The sequence below is a fragment of the Mesocricetus auratus genome, unplaced genomic scaffold (assembly GCF_017639785.1).
Source record: "Mesocricetus auratus isolate SY011 unplaced genomic scaffold, BCM_Maur_2.0 Super-Scaffold_100019, whole genome shotgun sequence".
Lineage (NCBI taxonomy): Eukaryota > Metazoa > Chordata > Mammalia > Rodentia > Cricetidae > Mesocricetus > Mesocricetus auratus.
Window position 1 is genome coordinate 3,710,543 of NW_024429200.1, and position 19,922 is coordinate 3,730,464.

The 19,922-nt window shown below is 49.3% G+C and overlaps 1 protein-coding gene across 1 annotated transcript in view; it reads left to right on the plus strand.

The window, feature by feature from the left end:
- The window catches only part of Kiaa1549 (KIAA1549 ortholog), a 129,463-nt gene that overhangs the window by 52,236 nt on the left and 57,305 nt on the right, over positions 1-19,922 (plus strand). Inside the window, 8 exon segments of the mRNA XM_040728537.1 lie at positions 1,490-3,450; positions 3,453-4,182; positions 6,729-6,817; positions 7,804-7,981; positions 13,169-13,296; positions 15,822-16,005; positions 17,622-17,681; positions 18,879-19,027. Of these exon segments, the coding sequence (XP_040584471.1) occupies positions 1,490-3,450; positions 3,453-4,182; positions 6,729-6,817; positions 7,804-7,981; positions 13,169-13,296; positions 15,822-16,005; positions 17,622-17,681; positions 18,879-19,027 (3,479 nt within the window).

The following is a 19,922-nucleotide window of genomic DNA, read 5'->3' on the forward strand; positions in this document are numbered from 1 at the left end:
CCCATAATTCCAGCATTCAAAATCTATAGATCTGATATATATGTGGAGTTCTTTTGACTTTTGGTTTGGGGTTTTTCTCAGCCTTTTTTGTTTGATTTTTGAGGCAGGGTCTCACTATGTAGCTCTAGGTGTCCTGGAAGTCACTGTGTAGACCAGGCTGGGCTTGAACTATCTATTCTCCTGCCTCTGCCTCTGCCTTCTCCTGAATGCTGATATTAGAGGCGTGGGCCACCACACCAGGCTTCCTTTCCCTCAGCCTTTTAATGGCACCTTATTTCCCTATGCGTCTCATCATTTTTGTTTCTGCGCTTCTGTTTATTTGATCTGTAGCTAAGGAAAGTGTTCGGTGTCTGGTGTGGCAGTGTGTTTTTCTGGCCACATTTTAGTGTCTTTTCCTTTTAAGAGATGGTCTCACTATGTTGCCAAGCTGCTTTCAAACTGATTAGCTCAAGCGATCCCTCTTGCCACAGCCTCCCTAGTGGCTGTGACAGCATGCTTGTGATACCGTGCCTAACCTGAGGAAAATTTATGTTACTCTCTGACAGACATTGAAGGCCTGGCCTTTCTTAAATTAGGACTCTTAAACAGTTGATTAGGACCATAAAAATGATGTAGCTTCTAACCCTGGGGACATGTTTTACATAATTGCTTCAAAGAGTCCAAGTTGAGGTAGATGTTTTTTTCCTTTGGGGCTTAAACAATAGAAATCGGCTGCCTCCTTTCTGGAGTGTAGAAATCCAAGGTCAGATGTCAGCACAGTTGATCGTCTCTGAGGGCTGTGAAGGAGAATCTGCTCCTTGAGGCCCCTCCCTGCCCAGGATTGGCAGGCAGCCTTTGATTTTGGGCTATACCACCGTGACATACCCTCATGTTTTCATGCTCTTTTCTGTACGTGTATCCACGTTTCCCTCTCTTATTAAGATGCCACTCATAAGATAGGGTGGATTAAAGATTGTCTGCACCATTTCACACACATTCGGGACAGATGGCTGGGGGGTGTGAGTGTGTGAAATAAGGTCTGTGGGTGTGTACACACACGTGTGCAAGGGTAGATGGAGAAACCGCGTGTTCAGGTTTGTGACTGTTTGCATAGATTTGCCCTGATGCTGCTGTTGGCACTGTCCAGCTAGAATTTCTGCAAGTTGTGGCTGTTTACAGTGAACAGATACTTTTTTATATGTATTTATTTTTATTTCATGTGTATCAATATTTTTTGGATTATCTTACGTGTCTGGTATCTGCAGAGGCCAGAAGGGGGTGCTGGATCTCCTGGAAACGGAGTTAACAGAAGGTAGTGGGTTGCCACGTGGGTGCTGGGAACTGAATGCAGTCCCTCAGCAAGAGCAGCCAGTGCTCTTAGCCACCAAGCCATCTCTCCGGCCCTAGCGAATGCGTATTTTCTGAATGAGTGGATTTTTTAACATCTGGAGTGAAATGTTCACGCTCTGACTCTGCGAGCCCGCTAACTCAGCTTTGCTTTTCTTGCTAGATGAACTCTCCCTGGAACGGCACGGCCCTTCTCTCCATCACGAGGAGTTCCTCCCCGAGACAAGCGTCATGCACAGTGCCGCGCATGTGGCCTTCTCGGAGACTCCAGGGCCCCAGCCACGCACCTCTGCCCTTGCCCTGCCCTCTCCATCCGCTACTGCTTTTGATGCAGACCTCAGACGGCAGACTCCAAGTGCGGCTGGGCACAGCATCTTTGCGGCACATTATGGATCTGTGACGAGTAACGAGGTGGCCGTCGGTGACGAGGAGATGGATAACTTTCTGCCAGACGCTCCCTGGACTTCTTCACGGGTGGTTTCCCAGATGCAGCCTGTCACACAGAGCCCACCAGAGCCACCCCGGGAAACGCCGGAGCCTGGGATGACTCCATCGCTACCCACGACTGCTTTGCAGGATGAAGTGCTGTCCGGATGTCGGGACACGGCGAGACAGGCCGCGGTGCATGGCGAGTCCTCCAGTGACTTCAGCACGTCTTGGGCAGCTTTTCTCACATCTGAGGACATCATCCCAACTCCTACCAGGAGTGTGGTGCTTCATCCTACAGAAATTCACAGCCAGTTACCAAGCAGGGCCTTGGCAGAGATTGCAGCTTCTGTAACCCAGAGCCCAGAAAACCTCCTGTTCAGCTCCCGGATCTCTGTGTCTCAGCCGTCAGGCGATGGCATGACTCAGCAGCCACCTGTTCCCCTGTGGGAGGTCTCACGGCCTCTAATGGGTGTCCTGGCCACGGGCACGGACGGCTACCCTAATGGAACCACTGCTTGGAGTGAGCATCTGAAAGAAGCCATCTCTGTAAGAACACACTCCAGTGTAACCCTGCCACCTGCAGACCCTGTGCCTCTCAGCCCGCCTTCTGTTTTATTTTCAGCCCCGTTTTCGCCTGGGTCTTTTGCCACCCAGCCAGCTGGCATTTCAGACAGCCCCTTCCTCTCCAGCAAGGCCCGGGAAGCCTTGGAGTCTCCGCATCACTCGACAACCCTCAGTTTTTCCGACCACTCCCGTGTCCTCAACCCCGAGGCGTCCCTGAGTCCACATATGTGGTGTGTGTCCTGTGCTGTGTCATCACCTCAGCAAGCTCTGGCCAGGAGCCTCACAGAGAAGGATGTGGTCTCAGGGAACGGGCTTGAGACTCTGTCTGTGGCCTCAGTAGAAGCAAGCCGTCTCTCGCCATCAAGCAGCGTGGGCACAGGCTTCTCTGAACTTGAAGATCTTCAAAACTTTAATACTCTTTTCCCTTCCAGACCTGTCGTCTCCCTTTCTTCCAGATCTGTGGGGTTATGGAAAGTCAGCATGGATATGTCTCCTGAGGTGGATACGAGGGGCATTACCACCCCCCTGGTGTACACTTCCCGTGGCCGCCTCTCCACGCTGAGCTCACTTGATTCCAGTTTTGGCATCTCTGTCACCAGTGACCTAGTGATGCCATCCAGGGTGACACACCTGTGGTCCTCAGTCACCCCCAGCATCCATTTTGACTCATCTTTCTCTTTGACTGCAAGTCAAACCACGCCATCCCTTCCGACCGAAAGCCCAAGCCTTCTCGCCTCTGACAGCTTGGTCTCCTCAGTAGAGTCTGAGGTCCTTGCTGACCAAGAGTGCACCAGCTTCCTGGAAGCTGAGCCTGGGAGTCTTTTGGATCCCACGTCCAGCTTTTACTCAACTCCACTCCTGGACTTCAGCGCGCCAGCTCCTTCACGGTCAGACGCTCATGCTTTCCCGTCTTTGCCGTCAAGCGATCCATCAACTTTCCTTTCTCAGCTTTCTCCCACCGTGACTGAAACATTTTCATTGTCCAACTCTATCGATTTGCAATCACCTCAGCTTTTTGTTCTTAATCCCACAAGTCTAGAGCTATCTCAGCCTTGGTCAAGTTCAGACCTTCTTGTGAAGACGGTCACTGTCCTTCCTAGTTACTCTGCAGTGCCCCCCCCTCCCGAGCTCCCCCCCCTGGCCCCCTCAAGTTGGACGAAGCATGGAGAGTTTCTCTGGTAGAGTCCGGTGTTCATCTTACCTCAGCTTTCTCTGAAGCTACCTCTGTCTTTGAATTCTCACTCATTCCCCATGAAACCTCAGTCAGCACACTGGTGCCCTCCAGCCCCGAGACCTCCCTTGGCGTCTCAGCCGCTGGGACTCACTTCTCATCCCTGCCAACTGTTCTCCATCTGACACCCATTTTAACCGAGTCATCTCCATTCTTGGCTCTGACACCTTCCGATGGCAGCGTGAGTGTGACACACCGTCCCACTCCTGTCTCGCTCATGTCCTCCAGCGCCATTCTGACCAGCACAGGGTCAATCTCTGACTTATACCTCTCAGCCTCCCCAACACTTGCTTCTGAAGTAAGCCCTTCACCTGTGCCCACGAGGCCAGTCATGGGCTCATCACTGACACCCACAGATTTTCCACCCAGTACCTCCCCAGAACCAAGCACCTCCCCGGGACCAAGCATGCCCGACATCAGCACTGCCCCTGGTGATACCGTGGACTCTGCTCCGAACAGCGAGCCTATGAGTCAGAACCCTCAGGGGAACAGTGTGCCCCCTCCCCAGCCCTCCCTCCGTCCCGTGACCTCCTCCACGCTCGAAGCCACAGTTGGTACGCCAGCACTGGCCACAGCCAAGCCGCCATATGTGTGTGACATTACAGTTCCCGATGACTATTTGATCACAACTGGTAAGGCCCTGCTTCCAGTCACCTCTTTGAGGTAGGGGACTTCTCGAAAGTGCTTGCGTGCAGTGCTTACGAGACACGCCATCGCGGTTATAGAGTAGGTGTGGGTCTCATATAACCTGTGGGTAGCAGTCCTCTTCTTCTGCCGGCCTCATGCTAGTCTCTTAACCTGCTTTCACAAGTGTTAAGTAAGGACCGTAGGCTCCATTAGGTTACTACACCCAGGAAACGCCAACGTTGCATATTAGTTAGTAACTACCACAAGAACAGATAAAAGATTTAAGTGGGATGTGGAGCTTTTGGTATTATCTTTGGCTTTGGAACTCTTTGCCTAGCCTATGCATAAATGGCATGACTGAAGCAAAACACATTCTTGTTTAATTTTTATTATTATTATTGCCATTATTGTTATTATTTTTTGAGACAGGGTTTCCTCTATGGCTTTGGACGCTGTCCTGGAACTAGCTCTCAGAGACCAGGCTGGTCTCCAACTCACAAGAGATCCGCCTGCCTCTGCCTCCCGGGTGCTGGGATTAAAGACGTGCGCCACCACTGCCTGGCCTCTTGTTTACTTTTTAATATTGGCTTCTTTCTTATTGGTAGCCATCTGTTAGGGAGAGAGTCTAGGCAAAGGTAGAGGCATTTTTGTTTTTTGTTTTTTGTTTTTTTTGGTGGAGCTCCATAGTGATGATAATGCAGAGACATACACGTGAGGGGTGTTGGCGGCTTGGAGGGAGGCGCTTGGACACCGACCTCCACTGAGGGGAGCCAGGCTTCCTTTGAAGATCTCCACATCTCTCTTCTCTTGGCCTTAAAGAGGCTGTAGATAGTTAGAAAGAAGTGTGTATGACACATGCTTCTGGATGGTTCCTGTTTCCCAGACTCCTGTCCCCCGTGTCACAGGGCTGTGGTGTGCTGTCTCCCTCAGATCAACCAGAGGAGCTGGCGGTGGTGGTGGGCTGCGGGAACCCTGAGTAGCTCTTACCTACCCTGAGCCTTCCTTTAGCTGCATGGGCTACTTGCGGTGTGCACCTCCTGTCTCCACTGGATTCTGTTACTGCCTGTCCGTTACGCCTCACTTTCCCTGAGTTTGGCTCCCCCTGCTTCCCTCCCCCTCACGCATTTCTCTCCTACTCATTTCGTTTTCCTGGGCATCATTCACGGCGTAGTCTGGCCCACTCGGAGCCTAGCAGGCCATGCCGTTTGGCCGTTGGTGGGGCCAGCCAAGGCCATTGGACAGGGGCCATGGGCGTGTTGTAATGACTTCAGGAACTGAAGAAGCAACACTCTGCACCTCCTAACCACATGCCACCGATGCACTAGAGGAGCAACCAAATAGCTTAAGCGTTTGCTTCCATAATGAAGGTCTCTAGCTTAAGTGTTTGTTTCCATAATGAATGTCTCAAGTTTTAACAGTCTTGAGACAGGATAATGAAAACACTGAGTGGTGGGACTGGAGGAATGGTTCGGTGGTTGAAAGAGTGTGCTGCTCTTGCAGAGGACCAGAGTTCGAGTCCCGGCCCCCCATGCCAGGGGCCCCACAACTGCCTGTAACTCTAGCTCAAGGGGATCTGACCAGCTTCTTTTGTTCTCCACAATCACCTGCACCCATATGTGATCCACAGACACACATGCACATAAATGAAATCTAAAAAAGACTAGCAGCACCAGATACATTGTAATTCTACATATGGAATGGAAGGGGAAGGAAAAACACTACAGGATAGAAGGGAAGGCTTACTAAATGCTGGCAGCCACTGCTGATTTATGTTTTTAAAGGTAGGGGTGTGTGTGTGTGTGTGTGTGTGTGTGTGTGTGTGTGTGTGTGTGTGTGTTTACAGGTATCTGTGGAGGCCAGGAGAGGGCTTTAGGCCTCAGCCTTGGAGGTTGTGAGCTGCCTGATATAGGTGATGGGGAGTCACCCTGGGGTCCCCCTCAGGTACCACAGAGTCAGCTCTCCAGTCCAGATTTTTAAGTTGGACTTTTATATGAAAAACAAATAGAACAGAGCTGGACTTTGGAGCGAGAAATATTTTATTTCCTGTATAAAATGTTGCTACTTTGGACATTATGAAGAAATTCTCTCCCATCAGTAGTGGTTAGCACTCCCCAGCTGCTGCTTGGAACACTCAGTGCAGCCATCCTCCTGTGCAGGACAGTGTCACCAGTCCATCAAATAGCATCTTAGTGATTTTAAAAATACTACTTCTGAGAGCTTTTAAAGCCTCAGCCTCGGCGGTTGGGTGCGTAGCTGGAGAAATTCTGTTACTTGTTGAGAAGAAAGCTGGAACTAGGAGCTCCCTGTGCCGCGAGTGGGCTGCTCCCCTGTCCTACCCACGACTGTCTCAGTGGGCTGATGCTGTGGCCGGTTTTTCCGTTTCCTATAATACTTCACGGCACTCGGGTCTTTCCGCTCTGTCCTTAGTCTGGGCCTTATATTTCAAAACAAGCTGCTAGCGTGCTTCGTCTCAGCCACGGCTTCCCGAAGTGACGTCTTCATGCTCGGCAATGGCACTAAAATGCATCTGGTGGTTGGCTTTCGTTTGTAGTGCTGGCCAGGCGAGCTGTGCAGGAGTACATCATGACATCAATCAAAGAAGTGCTGAGGGCTCACTTCAACCGTGCCGTGGAGCTGAAGGTGAGATCCTGAGCCTGGAATGCGTGCTGGGTCCCATGGGGGTGTGGTAAGAGCCCTGGGCTCTCCCACTCCTCGCCGGGTATACGGGTTACCCCCCTATGTCTCCGCTCACGTGTCATTTTACCCTGTGCAGTGGGAAATGCCTTTTTGTAGAGTTGGAAGAAAGAGGCTCTCAGAACAGAGGCAGCATAGTTTGGGGCCACCTTAAGAGTTATCGGTATCCTTGAGTGACGTTAATCAGTGACTGGGGCTTAGGGTAGGTTTCAGAGTGAGCACATTTGCGTCTTTCTGAACATTCAGTACGGCTGAGGTGGATGTCTGCACTGTTTACACCTGCTGATGGTGTCCCTTTCCCAGATGAGCTCAGAGAGCCACCCTCTCCTAGTCCTGCCCCTGTCTAACTAGAGCCCTGAGCCCTGAGCCGTGCTGGCCGTGGAGCATGTGAAATGGGTGGGCCTAACTAAAGATGCATGGTGGGTGTAACCGGATGCCGGATCTCAAAACTGCACCACATGAAGGACTGTAGACCGTCTCACTGGTAACTTTTGTGCTGCCAACACATTGGAAAGATGTCTCCCTTATTAAGCGAAATGTATTTAAAATTAGCTTCCCCAACTCCTCTACTTTTTCTGTGGCCGCCGTATACTTTAGAATGCTCAGGTGGCTGTCACTGTGTTATTTTAAACAGCAAGACTCAAAGAAACAAGTGCTCCTTCATGCGTGGCTTAAGCGTGACAGAAGTTAGAATTTTCCATAGCTCACTATGCAGCCTATCCTAGTGGCTGTCCTTTCTTCTTCTCCTGTACCTTCATGCTGTTTTTGTAAAAGCTGGGATAACGTGAAAGGAAGGAATGCATAAAATAAAATCTTGATTATTCTTGAAACATTTATCCTCCATTTAAGCTGCTGGTGTATTATTTTTTCTAGCCAACAGTTTTCTCTATGTTTGAATTGTTTTCTTTTTCTTTTATTTTTTGTTTCTCTAGGTTTATGAACTGTTCACAGACTTCACTTTTCTGGTAACATCTGGCCCTTTTATTTACACGGCAATATCAGTCATTAATGTCCTCATCAATAGCAAACTTGTGCGCGACCAAACTCCTCTCATCTTGTCTGTGAAGCCATCGTTCCTCGTGCCCGAGCCCAGGTTCCAAGTTCAAACAGGTGAGACAGCTGAGCGTGGATGTTTGGTTTGCATGTAGAATTTTACTTTTTAAGTTATGTACCTGTTTAGCACAGGTGTTTCTGTGCTGTTGAGATGGCTTCAGTGGGCACAGGGAGACCCGAGTTTGATCTCTGAAGCCCACATGGTCGAAAGGAGGGGAATGACTCCTGTAAGCTGTCCTTTGATCATTGTGTGCCTGTGCAGACATACGTGTGCACACACGTGCAATACATGTACAAATTGATGATTGTGCACACAGGTAGTACTCAGACACACACAGGCAAAACACCCACATACAGAAAAGTAAGTACAACCTCACAATTTTTAAATTGGGTATTTAAAAAAAATTATCCATTAATTCATTGCGACAGGTCTTGCTATGGTCCTAGTCTGGACTCGAACTTCGGTTTTGAGCAAACCCTCTGATGTGGCCTTCTTAGTAGCTAAGACTTTGTTCCTGGACTGCTGCACCTGGGCCTGTTACTTAACAACAGCAACAGCTGCTTTAGAAGTATGAAAAAAGCCAAGCATATACAGAGCTACACAAAGTAGTTTTGCGAACCCCCCCATGTGACATTATGTGGTCTCTACGTGTGCACATGCGTGTGGAGGCCAGAGTACAACTTGGGAGTTTTTGCTCGGACGCTGTCCACCTTGTTTTTTGAGACAGGCTATCCCACTGGCCTGGAGCTCGGCAACGAGGGATCTCTCCTCACCGGGCCACCCCGGCACCGTGAGTGCAGGCACCACCGTGATTGACTTTTCTCACGGGGCCTGGGGATGGATGTCAGGGCCTCGCGCTTGCAAGGCGAGGCGCCTTGTTGGTTGAACTATCTCCCCAATCATAACAGTTTTCAGTTCTCAGTCAGACTTTCTCTGCCTTCGCTCCCATTCTCGTCTCCCCACGTTATTCCATAGTCCATCTTGAGGACCATAAAACCTCACTCATGTGTCCTAGCCTGTCCATCTACAGGAAAAGGACTGTTAACCACAGGTGCACGCCTGTCCATGTCATCACACTCCCTACAGCTAACAGTAACCGCTTAAACCCTGTTTAATCTTCCATTATGGACATTTTCAGTCATGCACAAAAGTACAATACGCAATACTAAAGTTCACACATGCTTATTAGTAAGCTTGAAAAGTAATCAAGATTTTTGCCAGTTTTCAAGCAAAAAAATTGGTAAAACCCTTTTGAGGACTCAAGAATGTTTTAATGAACTGGGTGGTGGTGGCGCACACCTTTAATTCCAGCACTCAGAAGGCAGCAGCAGGTGGATCTCTGTGAGTTGGAGGCTAGCCCGGTCTACAAAGTGAGTTCCAGGACAGCCAGAGTGGTTAGAGAGAAACTCTGTCTCAAACACAAAACTCACAAAAAATGTTTTAATGTCATATCATTTCACCTACATGTACCTAATGAGTCATCTGTAGTAAATATTATATTTATTTGGAATGTTTATGAGTTACATCTTCTAGTGTGTAGCTTTTTAGCTGGACTTGAACTCCTGGCCCCAAGTGATTTCTCTGTCTCAGCATCCTGAGTCCCCCTGAGCTCAAAAGCATGCCAGTCACCTTCATGTTGCACGTGTTCACGTGGTAAGAAAGTTGGCTTTCTACATCTCTGTGAGAGGAAGCTTAGAAAACTCATCCTTGGCTCCCGGAAGCAATCAGTCAGCATCACCCTGTATCCTAAAGACGCAGTTGAGTAGCCCTGTCTCAGGAACCCACAGTCCTGCTTTGTGACCCTGGGAAGCCCTTGTTAGCCCACCGTAAGCAGCTTTGCCCCCAGAGATGCCCTCAAAGTAAATCCAGTGTGTAGCCCTCTTCCTACCAGATCTTTCTGCCTCCCTTAGGCCCCGAGAGTCACCCTGCCTTATTATCAGGAATGTTGGGGCATACCCCTCGATCCAGGGGGGTAGCCGCTGCCCTAAACGAGCTGTGGGAACTGCAGTGTACCCCACAGTCTGTGGAAATTGCAATGTACCCCACAGTTGGTGGTGAAGTCTCATAGCCTCTGCATCCTAGGCCATTAGGACACTTGGAGTCACAGCCTGTGTTGACTGTAGGGGAGGAGTTTTGCAGACACTGAACCGGGGAGCAAAGGAACACTGTTATCCACACGGCAGGAAGAAGTCTTTCCTTGTGGAAGCCGTCCCATAAAGGTGGCAGAGGCAGTGCTAGAGAGATGCTTGGCACCTCCGAGTGCTCACTGCTCTTCCGGAGGACACGGATTGGACTCCCTGCGCCTGTATTGAGCAGGCTCATGGCTGCTGAGCCCTCTCTTCCGGCCCCCACAGGTGGTCGCGCCGCACTTTCACATACTAAAAATAAAGCGTGTTTTTAAAGCGACAGAGGCCAGGAGTCCAGCAGGCATGCCAATGTTAATATAGGGCCACAAGGCAGATGGCAGAACAAGACAGCATGGTAGCTTTAAGGGGACACAGTCGCTCTCTAACAGACCCTAAAGAAAAAGAAAAAGATGGATTACCTGGGGAAGAAGTTAAAGAAAAATTTTAAAAGAAAAATTGATCTGTAGATTCGTTGCAGTTCCTGTGAAATTACTAATGGCATTCCTCACAGGTGTAAGGAGTGGTGATGATGTCCTCACAGGAGTAAGGGGGGTGGTAAGGACACAGAGAAAGTTGACTTCACATGTACTGTGTTTTTGTGTGTGCGCGTGTACACACACACACATGTGCTCACGCATGTGCATCTATTTATGTGTGTGCGTGCACAGACATGGGGGTCAGAGGATAACTTGTGAGAGCAGTTTCTTTCCTTCTGCGTCGTGACTTCCTGGGATCAAACTCAGGTCATCAGTGCTTTTATCCATTGAGCAACTCCGCTGGCCCTGATTTGTTTTTGTTGGTATATGTATATACACACATATTTACTTTGTGTGTGTGTGTGTGTGTGTGTGTGTGTGTGTGCGCGCGCACTTATGATGAATTTATGTGCACCACAGAGGCCAGAGGGCATCAGATTCCTTGGATTTGGAGTTACAGGATGTTGTGAACCACCTGTTGTGGGTTCTGGGACCTGAACCCAGGTCCTCCTGCAAAAGCAGTAAGAATTTTTGTCGACTGCTGGGCTATCTCTCCCAGGCTCTGCTTGCTTTGTTTTTGAAGACAGGGTCTTGCTATATAGCTCAGACTGTCTTTCACCCCTGATCATGTGATTACATAGGCATTGCAGAAAGCTAGAAGTTTACTTCATGGGCCAGTGATCACACATGTGTATGTAGGTTTGTGTATTGCAGTATGTTGGAAAGAGGTCTTCACTTGTGTCTCTTTGCAACTGCATCACAGAAAGCAAGCTAGGCAGTCAACCTGTGTGTTCACTGACACATGCACAGATGAAGAATTGTGGCATAGGCACATAATAGAATACCATCGAGCCACAAAGAACAAAATCCTTCAGTTCTCATGTCTGGAATTGGGGGGACGCTATACAAAGTGAGCTGTCAGAAACAAAAGGCCCGGTAGCATGTGTTCTCACTCACCCTGTGGAAGCAGATCTGAAAGTTGGGCGTAGAATAGTGATTTCCACACAGTCTGAGGAGGAAAGGAAGAGCGAGGAAGGCTAACCCTCCAGCATACAGCTGGGTAGGGGTAACTTTGTGTCTGTGACACAGTAGGAGGACTGCTCAACAACCACTGGCTGTACATTTAATGTTTTCAAAACTTTCATTTTAGTATGTGGGGGCTCTGCCTACATGTGTCTCTGCACCATGTATGTATGGTACTCTCAGAGGCCAGAAGAGGGCACTGGATTCCCGGGAGCTGGAGTTAGATGGTTGTGAGCTGCCCTGTGGATTCTGGAAATCCACCTGGGTTCTCTGTAAGAGCAAGCGATGCTCTTGACCACTGAGCCATCTCTCCAGCCCCCAGCTGTGTATTTAAAAATAGCCAGTAGGGACGATTTTGAACAATGCTGACTCAAATAATACATTTCTGAGCAACAGGTACATCACTGTGTACTTGTGTTGAAATGTTACAGTTTAACCATAAATATTCAGTGTATCGTGTACTCTTTCCTGCCAGTTGCCTGGGTCCCGCCGCTGTCTCTGCCCCCAAATAACACACGGAGACACTATATTAATTATGAAGCTGTTGGCCGTTTGCTATGGTTTCTTAATGGCTAGCTCTGACTTAATTATTAACCCATAACCGCTAATCTGAGTATTTTTTCCACGTGGTCTTCTCTTACCGGAGAAAGGGTCCGGACCTCTTACTTCTCTTGTGACCTACATGGTGACTGACTGTGCCTCCGTTTCCCAGAATCTCCCACCTCTCCTAGCCCCACCTGTCTTGTTTCCCTATTGGCCAACAGTGCTTTATTCATCAACCAATAGAACAAATACATACGCAGAAGGAAATCAATGCAGAAGAAAACAGACTCCTGTCACTCACCAAAATTACTGTGTTAACTAAGAACAAAAAGTATGTTTTACAAGGCTATCTTAAGAAAAAATATTGGGGCCTAGAGAGATGGCTCAGCAGTTAACGCTTGTTGCTCTCTCAGGGGACTGGGTTTCAGCTCCCAGCACCCACATGGTAGCCCAGAACCATCTGTAAATTCAGTTCCAGAGGATTCTGTGCCTTCTTCTGGCCTCTGCACACGTGTAGTACAGGCATAAATGCAAGCAAAACATCCATACACGTAAAATAAAAGTCAGTCAGTCTTAACAGACAAAAGCACCGCCTCCTGGTGCTAGCCCTCACACGGTGGATGCTCCTGACCCTGTCAGTACCGACTCCTCCCATCATTGATGCTGCAACGATAAACGGCACACTTATTGAGAGTATAGTTAAGTATTGTAGAAATTACTCACAAGAGAAAAACAAGCAACCCAGATGAGCCGAGTATTTTTCCACCGCCGAACTGGAAGCCGAAAAGAGGGCGGGAGGTTCTGCTGCTCAGTCTTTTATTCCCTTCCTCCATACACAATCCCTAGCCACGCTCCAAAGTGGGCCTGGCTAGTGGCGTAGTTCCGCGGCCCTGTCTCTAGTCACGCCCAAAGTGGGTGTGGTTAGCGGTGCGGTTCCGCCCTTTGGTTTCCACATCCTTATGGGTCTTTAGAGCGCCACATGGCTAATGGCGGAGTCGTGTTTCCCCTACACATCATTACTGGTCTTCAAGCAACACCTGGTTCACGAGACTTCGATTGCTGTGTTTCTTTTCAGTACTTCAGTTTGTGCCTCCAAGTGTGGATACTGGCTTTTGCAACTTCACCCAGAGCATCGAGAAAGGCCTGATGACCGCTCTCTTCGAAGTGAGGAAGCACCAGGGGGCGTATAACCTCACAGTACAGGTGAGAACGCCCCTGACCACGGGGCAGAATGCCTTGTCCTCCGCGCTAGGTGTGGTGTCACACATCCATAATCCCAGCACTCCGGAGGCAGAGGCAGGCAGATCTCTGTGAGTCCGAGGCCAGCCTGGTCTACAGAGCTAGTTCCAAGGCAGCCAGAGCTACATAGATCCTGTCTGCCGGGAGGGGTGTGTCCATCCTCCAGTGGCGGGAACCTGGCCCCTGTGGGCCAGGGCTGACCTTTGGTAAGGCCTGGGAGTCTACAGTGTGACATCAGAGATTTCAGAATGACTGCGAATCAGAGAGTCAGATGGGGTGAGTTGAAGGGCTGGTCGTGTGCAGGAAATCCAATAATGTTTCCATCTATACAGGAACGATCTTGGCTGCACGGTCAATGAGGCAGTACTGAATACACTTTCTGTTTTCAACAGTTTGAGTATCCTAGATCAGAAAGGCTTGGTGCCGCAATTGTCTCGTATGACAGAGCTTTTGGATTTGTTTGGAATATTTTGCATAGTTGGTTTCACTAACCCGAAAAGAGGGAATGATCTGAAATCTAAAACTTTTTGTGCATCATTGATGATGCTCCAGATGTTTTGGGCTTTGGGACACTTTAGTTTTCATGCCTGAGATGCTCCACCTCTGTTTAATGGGGCTCTTTGGGATGCGGCGTCTCTGTCCAAACAAGTGGTCCTCAACCTCCCTAATGCCGTGACCCTTTTAATACAGAGCCTCATGTTACAGTGACCTCCAAACATACAATTATTTCATTCCTACTTTGTAACTGTAATTTTGCTACTGTTATGAATCATAATGTAAGTATCTGATAACACAGGGTATCTGACATGTGACCTCTGTGAAAGGGTTGTTGGACCCCTGAAGGGGTCAAGACCCACAGGTTGAGGACCACTGGCTAAACATCGAGGATTCTTTTGATCAGCAGACTGGTTTCATGCATATTCTACTCAGACTACTGATGTCTTATAATGTGGCACACACCCCTACTCTTTGCTCCCTTTCTGAAATGTAGATTACCTCAGGAATCCGGCACTCCTGAATTCACTTTTTGTGCTTCTTAATTTTTCTTCGTATGGCACGGCGCTTTTTGCCAGAGATTTTGGAAAGTCTGTCCTCTGAGTCACTAATTTTGTCTTCAGCTGTGTCCATTCATACTGATATTCCTGGCTGGTTATTTCCCTGCATCGTTCTTTGTTCCTTTTCATTGCGTCCTTCGCTGAGACGTTAGCAAGTAGCCTTCTGAGGACCTTAAGTAGGATTTTAGAAAGGTTTTCTTCTGCGTTCTTCCTGTACACGACTGTCTTCTTTGTAGTGTTGTTCTGTATGTAGGAGGTTGGTTGGTGGGGAGGGAGGGAGATTGGGGTTAATTATGGCCGTTGGCCTGGCTGGCCCCTTTGGCTGTGGAGGCTTCCTCTGTGTCAGGCTGATGGGAGAAGTCATCTGCTCCCTGGGAGCTGGGGGAGAGTATAGCAGAGTACACCAGAGTGTGAGGTTCCATCTACAGCACTGTGTAGCTGTGGTCAGAGAGAAATAAGCAGGCTGGTCCCGCCCTGTGCGAGCTCAGGGGACCGGAGCCCTCCCGACTGAGTGTTTCTCGTGGCGTGGTGCACACTCCTTTCTCTCCCGCCCTCCTTGAGGAGGGTTGTAACCCACAAGAGGCCTCTGGTCTCCTCTGGGAGGGGCTCGTTTTCCTCAGAGGGTAGTTCTTTGGGCTGTTCAGGGAGATGGTACTGCTGGTGCCTGCCTTGGCCTGGGTGGGGATTCGGCAGGAAGAGGAAGGCAGTTCACTCCTGGCTTGCCTCCTCTTAATTAACTGATCCGATTCCTGCTCTGTAACCTATTTCTGGTCTCAGGTCTTCAGCGCTCTCCAGGGAGCCTCCCCAGCCACCCCCCTGCCCCCAGGAGACTGTGTTTTAGCCTTTGCTGGTGTGGGTGTAGGCTCTTGGTTCTCTGTCTCTCTCTGTCTCTGTCTCTCTCTGTCTCTGTCTCTCTCTGTCTCTGTCTCTCTCTCTCTGTCTCTGTCTCTGTCTCTCTCTCTCTCTTTCTCTCTGTTCTGGTTTATTTCAGCACCATCTTGTCCTTCCTTCATCTTTTAGAGATTTGACAGAACCTCTGGGTTTCTTCCGTTCTCCCTGTGGTGTGGATTTACTGCCCTTTGTTCAGTTAACTGTTATTTCAGGGGATTCGGGGCTGGAGGCGGAGTAGGGAGGGGCTGTGAATGCATGCGGTCAATGCTTCACTTAAATGTAAAAAACATTTCCCATAAACAGTGTTTAAAGCCTCTCAAAGAACGAGCAAGGTTAGAAGGCCAGCCCCTCTTCTTTTAGGATTTTACCCACACCTGTAATCCCAGCGCTTTGAAGTAAGAAGTTCCAGGCCTGGACAGCATAGCTGTCTTTAAGACATAAAGCATCTTTTCCCTTTACCCCCTTTGAAGAACATTGATCAGAGAGCTCTCGGTAGATCTCACGGTCAGGCTTTCAGTCCCACGCCTTCTGGCCTCCTTTCAGATTGTGAATGTCACCGTTGGTTCTTCGAGGGCGACTCCTCGGAGGGGCCCGGTGAATATTATCTTTGCTGTTAAAAGCACACACGGCTTTCTGAATGGGTCCGAGGTGAGCGATCTACTCCGGAACCTGACGGTGGTGGAGTTCAGCTTTTACTTGGGGTACCCGGTGCTGCAGATCGCAGAGCGTGAGTAATTACCAGCTGGGCTGGGGGTGGGGGGTGGGGGGAGCACTGGGGGGACGGGATTCCAGTGTTTTCATTGGTAGATCTCTACTTTAAAATATTTTTAACTCTAACAAGAGACCCAATTGGTTGGGTGGTGGTGGTGCACGCCTTTAATCCCAGCACTCAGGAAACAGAGGCAGGTGGATCTCTGAGTTCGAGGCCAGCCTGGTCTAGAGAGCGAGTTCCAGGACAGCCAGGACTACAAAGAGAAACCCTGTCTCAAAAACAACAGCAACAGGAACAAAATAAAACAAAACAAAAAACAGAAAATGAAAGATAGGGAGAGACACAGACAGACAGACAGACACACACACAGGGGGGAGAGAGAGAGAGACAGAGAGGGAGAGGGAGAGAGCCAGTTCTAGAGTGCTTTGGGAGTCAGTGATTGGGATCAGATGGAGGGAGGAATTTTCCTGTGGTCCTGCTGGCTCACAGGTACAATGTTTCCATCATAAAATTCCAACCATAATGGCCCATTGATCCAGCTTGCAGACACATGCTGACACAGGCACCCAGGGTCTATGGTAGGGCTCCCTCTCAGCGTTGCAGTCTTCGTGGTTTAAGTGAGTGTTTAGAGTTGTGTGCCTGCCTTCATAATGACATGTGCAGTGCATTCACTGGGCCCTCCCTTTCCATAGGACATATTTGACTGAACTCCTGAATAAAATCAGGACTTCTCAAGCCCAGGGGGGGGCTCCAGAGCAGTTCTCTGCCCCTGCGCCTCCTTTTCCTGTGTGCTTTTGGGAACAGAGGGGCACTATAAACAGTGTAGGTTCTAGAGAACCTAAACTACAGGGATGGGGAAAGGTGGAGGACATTTGACTCCAAAAGGGGCATGGAGGGGGGCTGGCTAGAGAATGAAACTCTGGGTCCTCACTTGGGGATGCTTAGCAATGCTGCATTTTCCCCAAACCAATGAAACTGGGTGCCAGAAAGAGTGAACTCTCTTGTGTATTAAGTTAGAGGCCAGCCTGGTCTACAGAGCCAGTTCCTGGACAGCCAAGGCTATGCAGAGAAACCCTGTCTCAGAAAAACAAAAACCAAAAAACAAACCCACAACCCAGAATAAATAATAAACCATAAAGATATGTATATAGACAAGTAGATGGGGATGCAGTTATTTGTGTATAACAATTTGGATTTTTGTACAGTATGTGTACATACAGCTAAAATAATAAGCAGAAGTACCCAGAGACAGTTCCCAGCAAGGCAGAACTGCTTCGCTTTACCCTGACGCATTGCGAGGAAGCTCTTGGCTCCGAAGAGCACAGCTTAGAAACGCTCTGCTCTAGAACCGCATATGTAGGGGATGCTGCAGGGACCTGTGTGGGAAGCAGTGGTCCGTGACGAGGCCAGAGAATCGCCTTTCTTTGCTTTCATCCTTCCCTCCCCTAGGGACTCAGGAACTGGTGCCTGTCTGTCTTCACACTCTTGGTATTTGGGGGTCTGGAAGAATGCTTTAGTGTAGGGTGGTGATGTGTGGTGATTTACCCCACGCTCCCACGACCCTTGCCTTCCTGAGTGAAAACATGTTTCTCACAGGCTTTTCTCCCTTTCCAACTCTTTCCTTTTTGCAGCCTTCCAGTACCCACAGCTCAACCTATCCCAGTTACTGAAGTCCTCTTGGGTCAGAACAGGTACGTTCAGTTTATGTAATGTTTGGAGACCTATCTGGTAAGAAGTCTGCGAACTTCTGGGGGAATGATGCTTCCCTTCCTGATTCCTGAATTGAGGACAAGATGTACTTTGAATTCTTGGCAGAGAATGAATGACAAAAGGGATTCGATTTGCGCTATGGGGATGTGTCCCACTGAGTTATGGTACAGAAAGGGCTTCTTTTACATTCCTGCGTCAAGTCCAGGGCAGAGTCTTCCTGGAATCCGCAGTCTCCTGACCTGAGGTAGGATGAAGCAGGCTGAAAATAGTTTTTTCCTGAAAGCATTGCTAGATGGATACAGTAGTTTATGACCAGGGTCAGGTATTTAGACAGACTTGGGCACATCCAGGTTGATAGCCCACAGATAGTGCCATGTATTTAGACAGAGGACGTGACATTTCAGCGCAAAGCTCTCTGACCTGGTCCTTGAATGCTAGGAGTCCCAGGTGCCAGTGTGCAAGCAGCCTGTGACCAGTCATAAGGAAAGAGGGTGTCTCAGTAGGGACAGTCACCATTTATGGGCTCTGAAGCCTTGTGTGGGACTCAACTCTTTGCCACATTGCTTAGATTCCTTTTCCAGACCTCAGACTGTTGAAGGGACATACTTGCCTAGCATTGGAGAGAGTTGAGACCAGTTTGGCTCAAAGGCTGTTTCCTCATCAACTGGAGGATAAGCTGATTATCTGTTGAGATACTTTTGTCTGATACAGATAACAAGAAGCAGGCAGATCCCATCTCCTCAAAGGAGACTGTAAGTGGACGTCCAGAGACAAGATAAGAACTCAGACTGTCCAAAAGTTTGAGGTAGCCCGGACGACAGGATGCTCGTCTGATCTTAGCTAGATGCTGTGAGCTCAGAACTCCCATGGCTGAGTTTCCTGGGACTTCTCGTCTTCAGTTTGCCATAGACTCGGGCCTCTTCTGGGGCCCTTTACCCTGTTACCATCTAGTTTCCCTCTAAGTCTCCTGTCTAGTAATGAATGTTTTGTGGTAATCTTGTATGGGATTTTTGCACATGTGCACACACCCAGGCTACACACACGCTCGAGCGCACGCGGCGCGCGCACACACACACACACACACACACACACACACACACACACACACACACAGCGCGCGCACTGTTTGTTCCTGTCTATGCTGACTTGCTGAGTGCTTTGTTTCTTGTTGAACACAGTCCTCCTGGGCGTAGTGGAGAAGCAGCTCCATAATGATGTGTTTCCAGCAGAGATGGAGCGCAAACTGGCCCAGCTGCTCAGTGAGGTACCCGCCAGGAGAAGAATGTGGCGGAGGGCCACGGTGGCCGCCGGGAACAGCATGGTGCAGGTACTCACTGAGGGAGGGCAGGGAGCAGGGAAAAGTCTAGCGTGCACATGGCAGTCTTGTCTGGTCTTAGGGACCAGACAGAAACCTTAGCCTCGTTGGCCTAGCCCTGGACTGCAGGGGGCGTAGTAGGAAACTTACCCCGGGTTCCTATATCACCATAAGGCTTTGTTTTTTTTTTGGTTTGTTTGTTTCTTTTTTGTTGTTGCTTTTTGTTTTGTTTTTGTTTTTGTTTTGAGGAGCAGTTTTTAAAATCACTAGCAGCTGAACTTGTTTAGAAATGAACCGTTGACCTGAGGGAGCCCTACGCAGACAGAGGGGCATTTTCTGCCCTCTCTTCAGAAATTGCATCCTCGCCTCCTCCCGCCAGCCTGACTGTCTTCTGTTACCCCAAGTCGTCTGCTCTCTGGGCATCGGGCAGGCAGGCCGCAGAAGCAGATCTGGTAGAATTGAAAGGTGACCTATTTTTTAAAGACGCACACACTCGCAGAGCTTCGGGCGTGGAGCTGCTGCTTTATTCCTGCCCCTGTGTGGATGGTGGTGGTTTCTTTCTTTACCAATCAGTTGCAGACTTGAGGATCACAGAAAATGGGGTTCGAAGACTATTCCAGAGACCCAGAACTAGGTGGAGCCCAGCAGTGAAGGGTGACCATGGGTGGGACGGGGTCGGGGGGGTGGGGTGGGGTGGTGGTAACCAGGTGTCCAGAACAAGGTAGGGAAGTGACACGGACAGGTCAGGGTGCCAGTTTCGCCTAGTGTTCTTGTCCCCTAGCACCCTCACCAAACGTGTCCCTCTCAGCCTTGTCTCCGTTCCCCACCCAGAAAATGTGGTTCTTGGGCTCCCACAATAGTTTCCTTGCCAAGTACAGTACACTAGGGAAGTTGTTTACAAAGTACT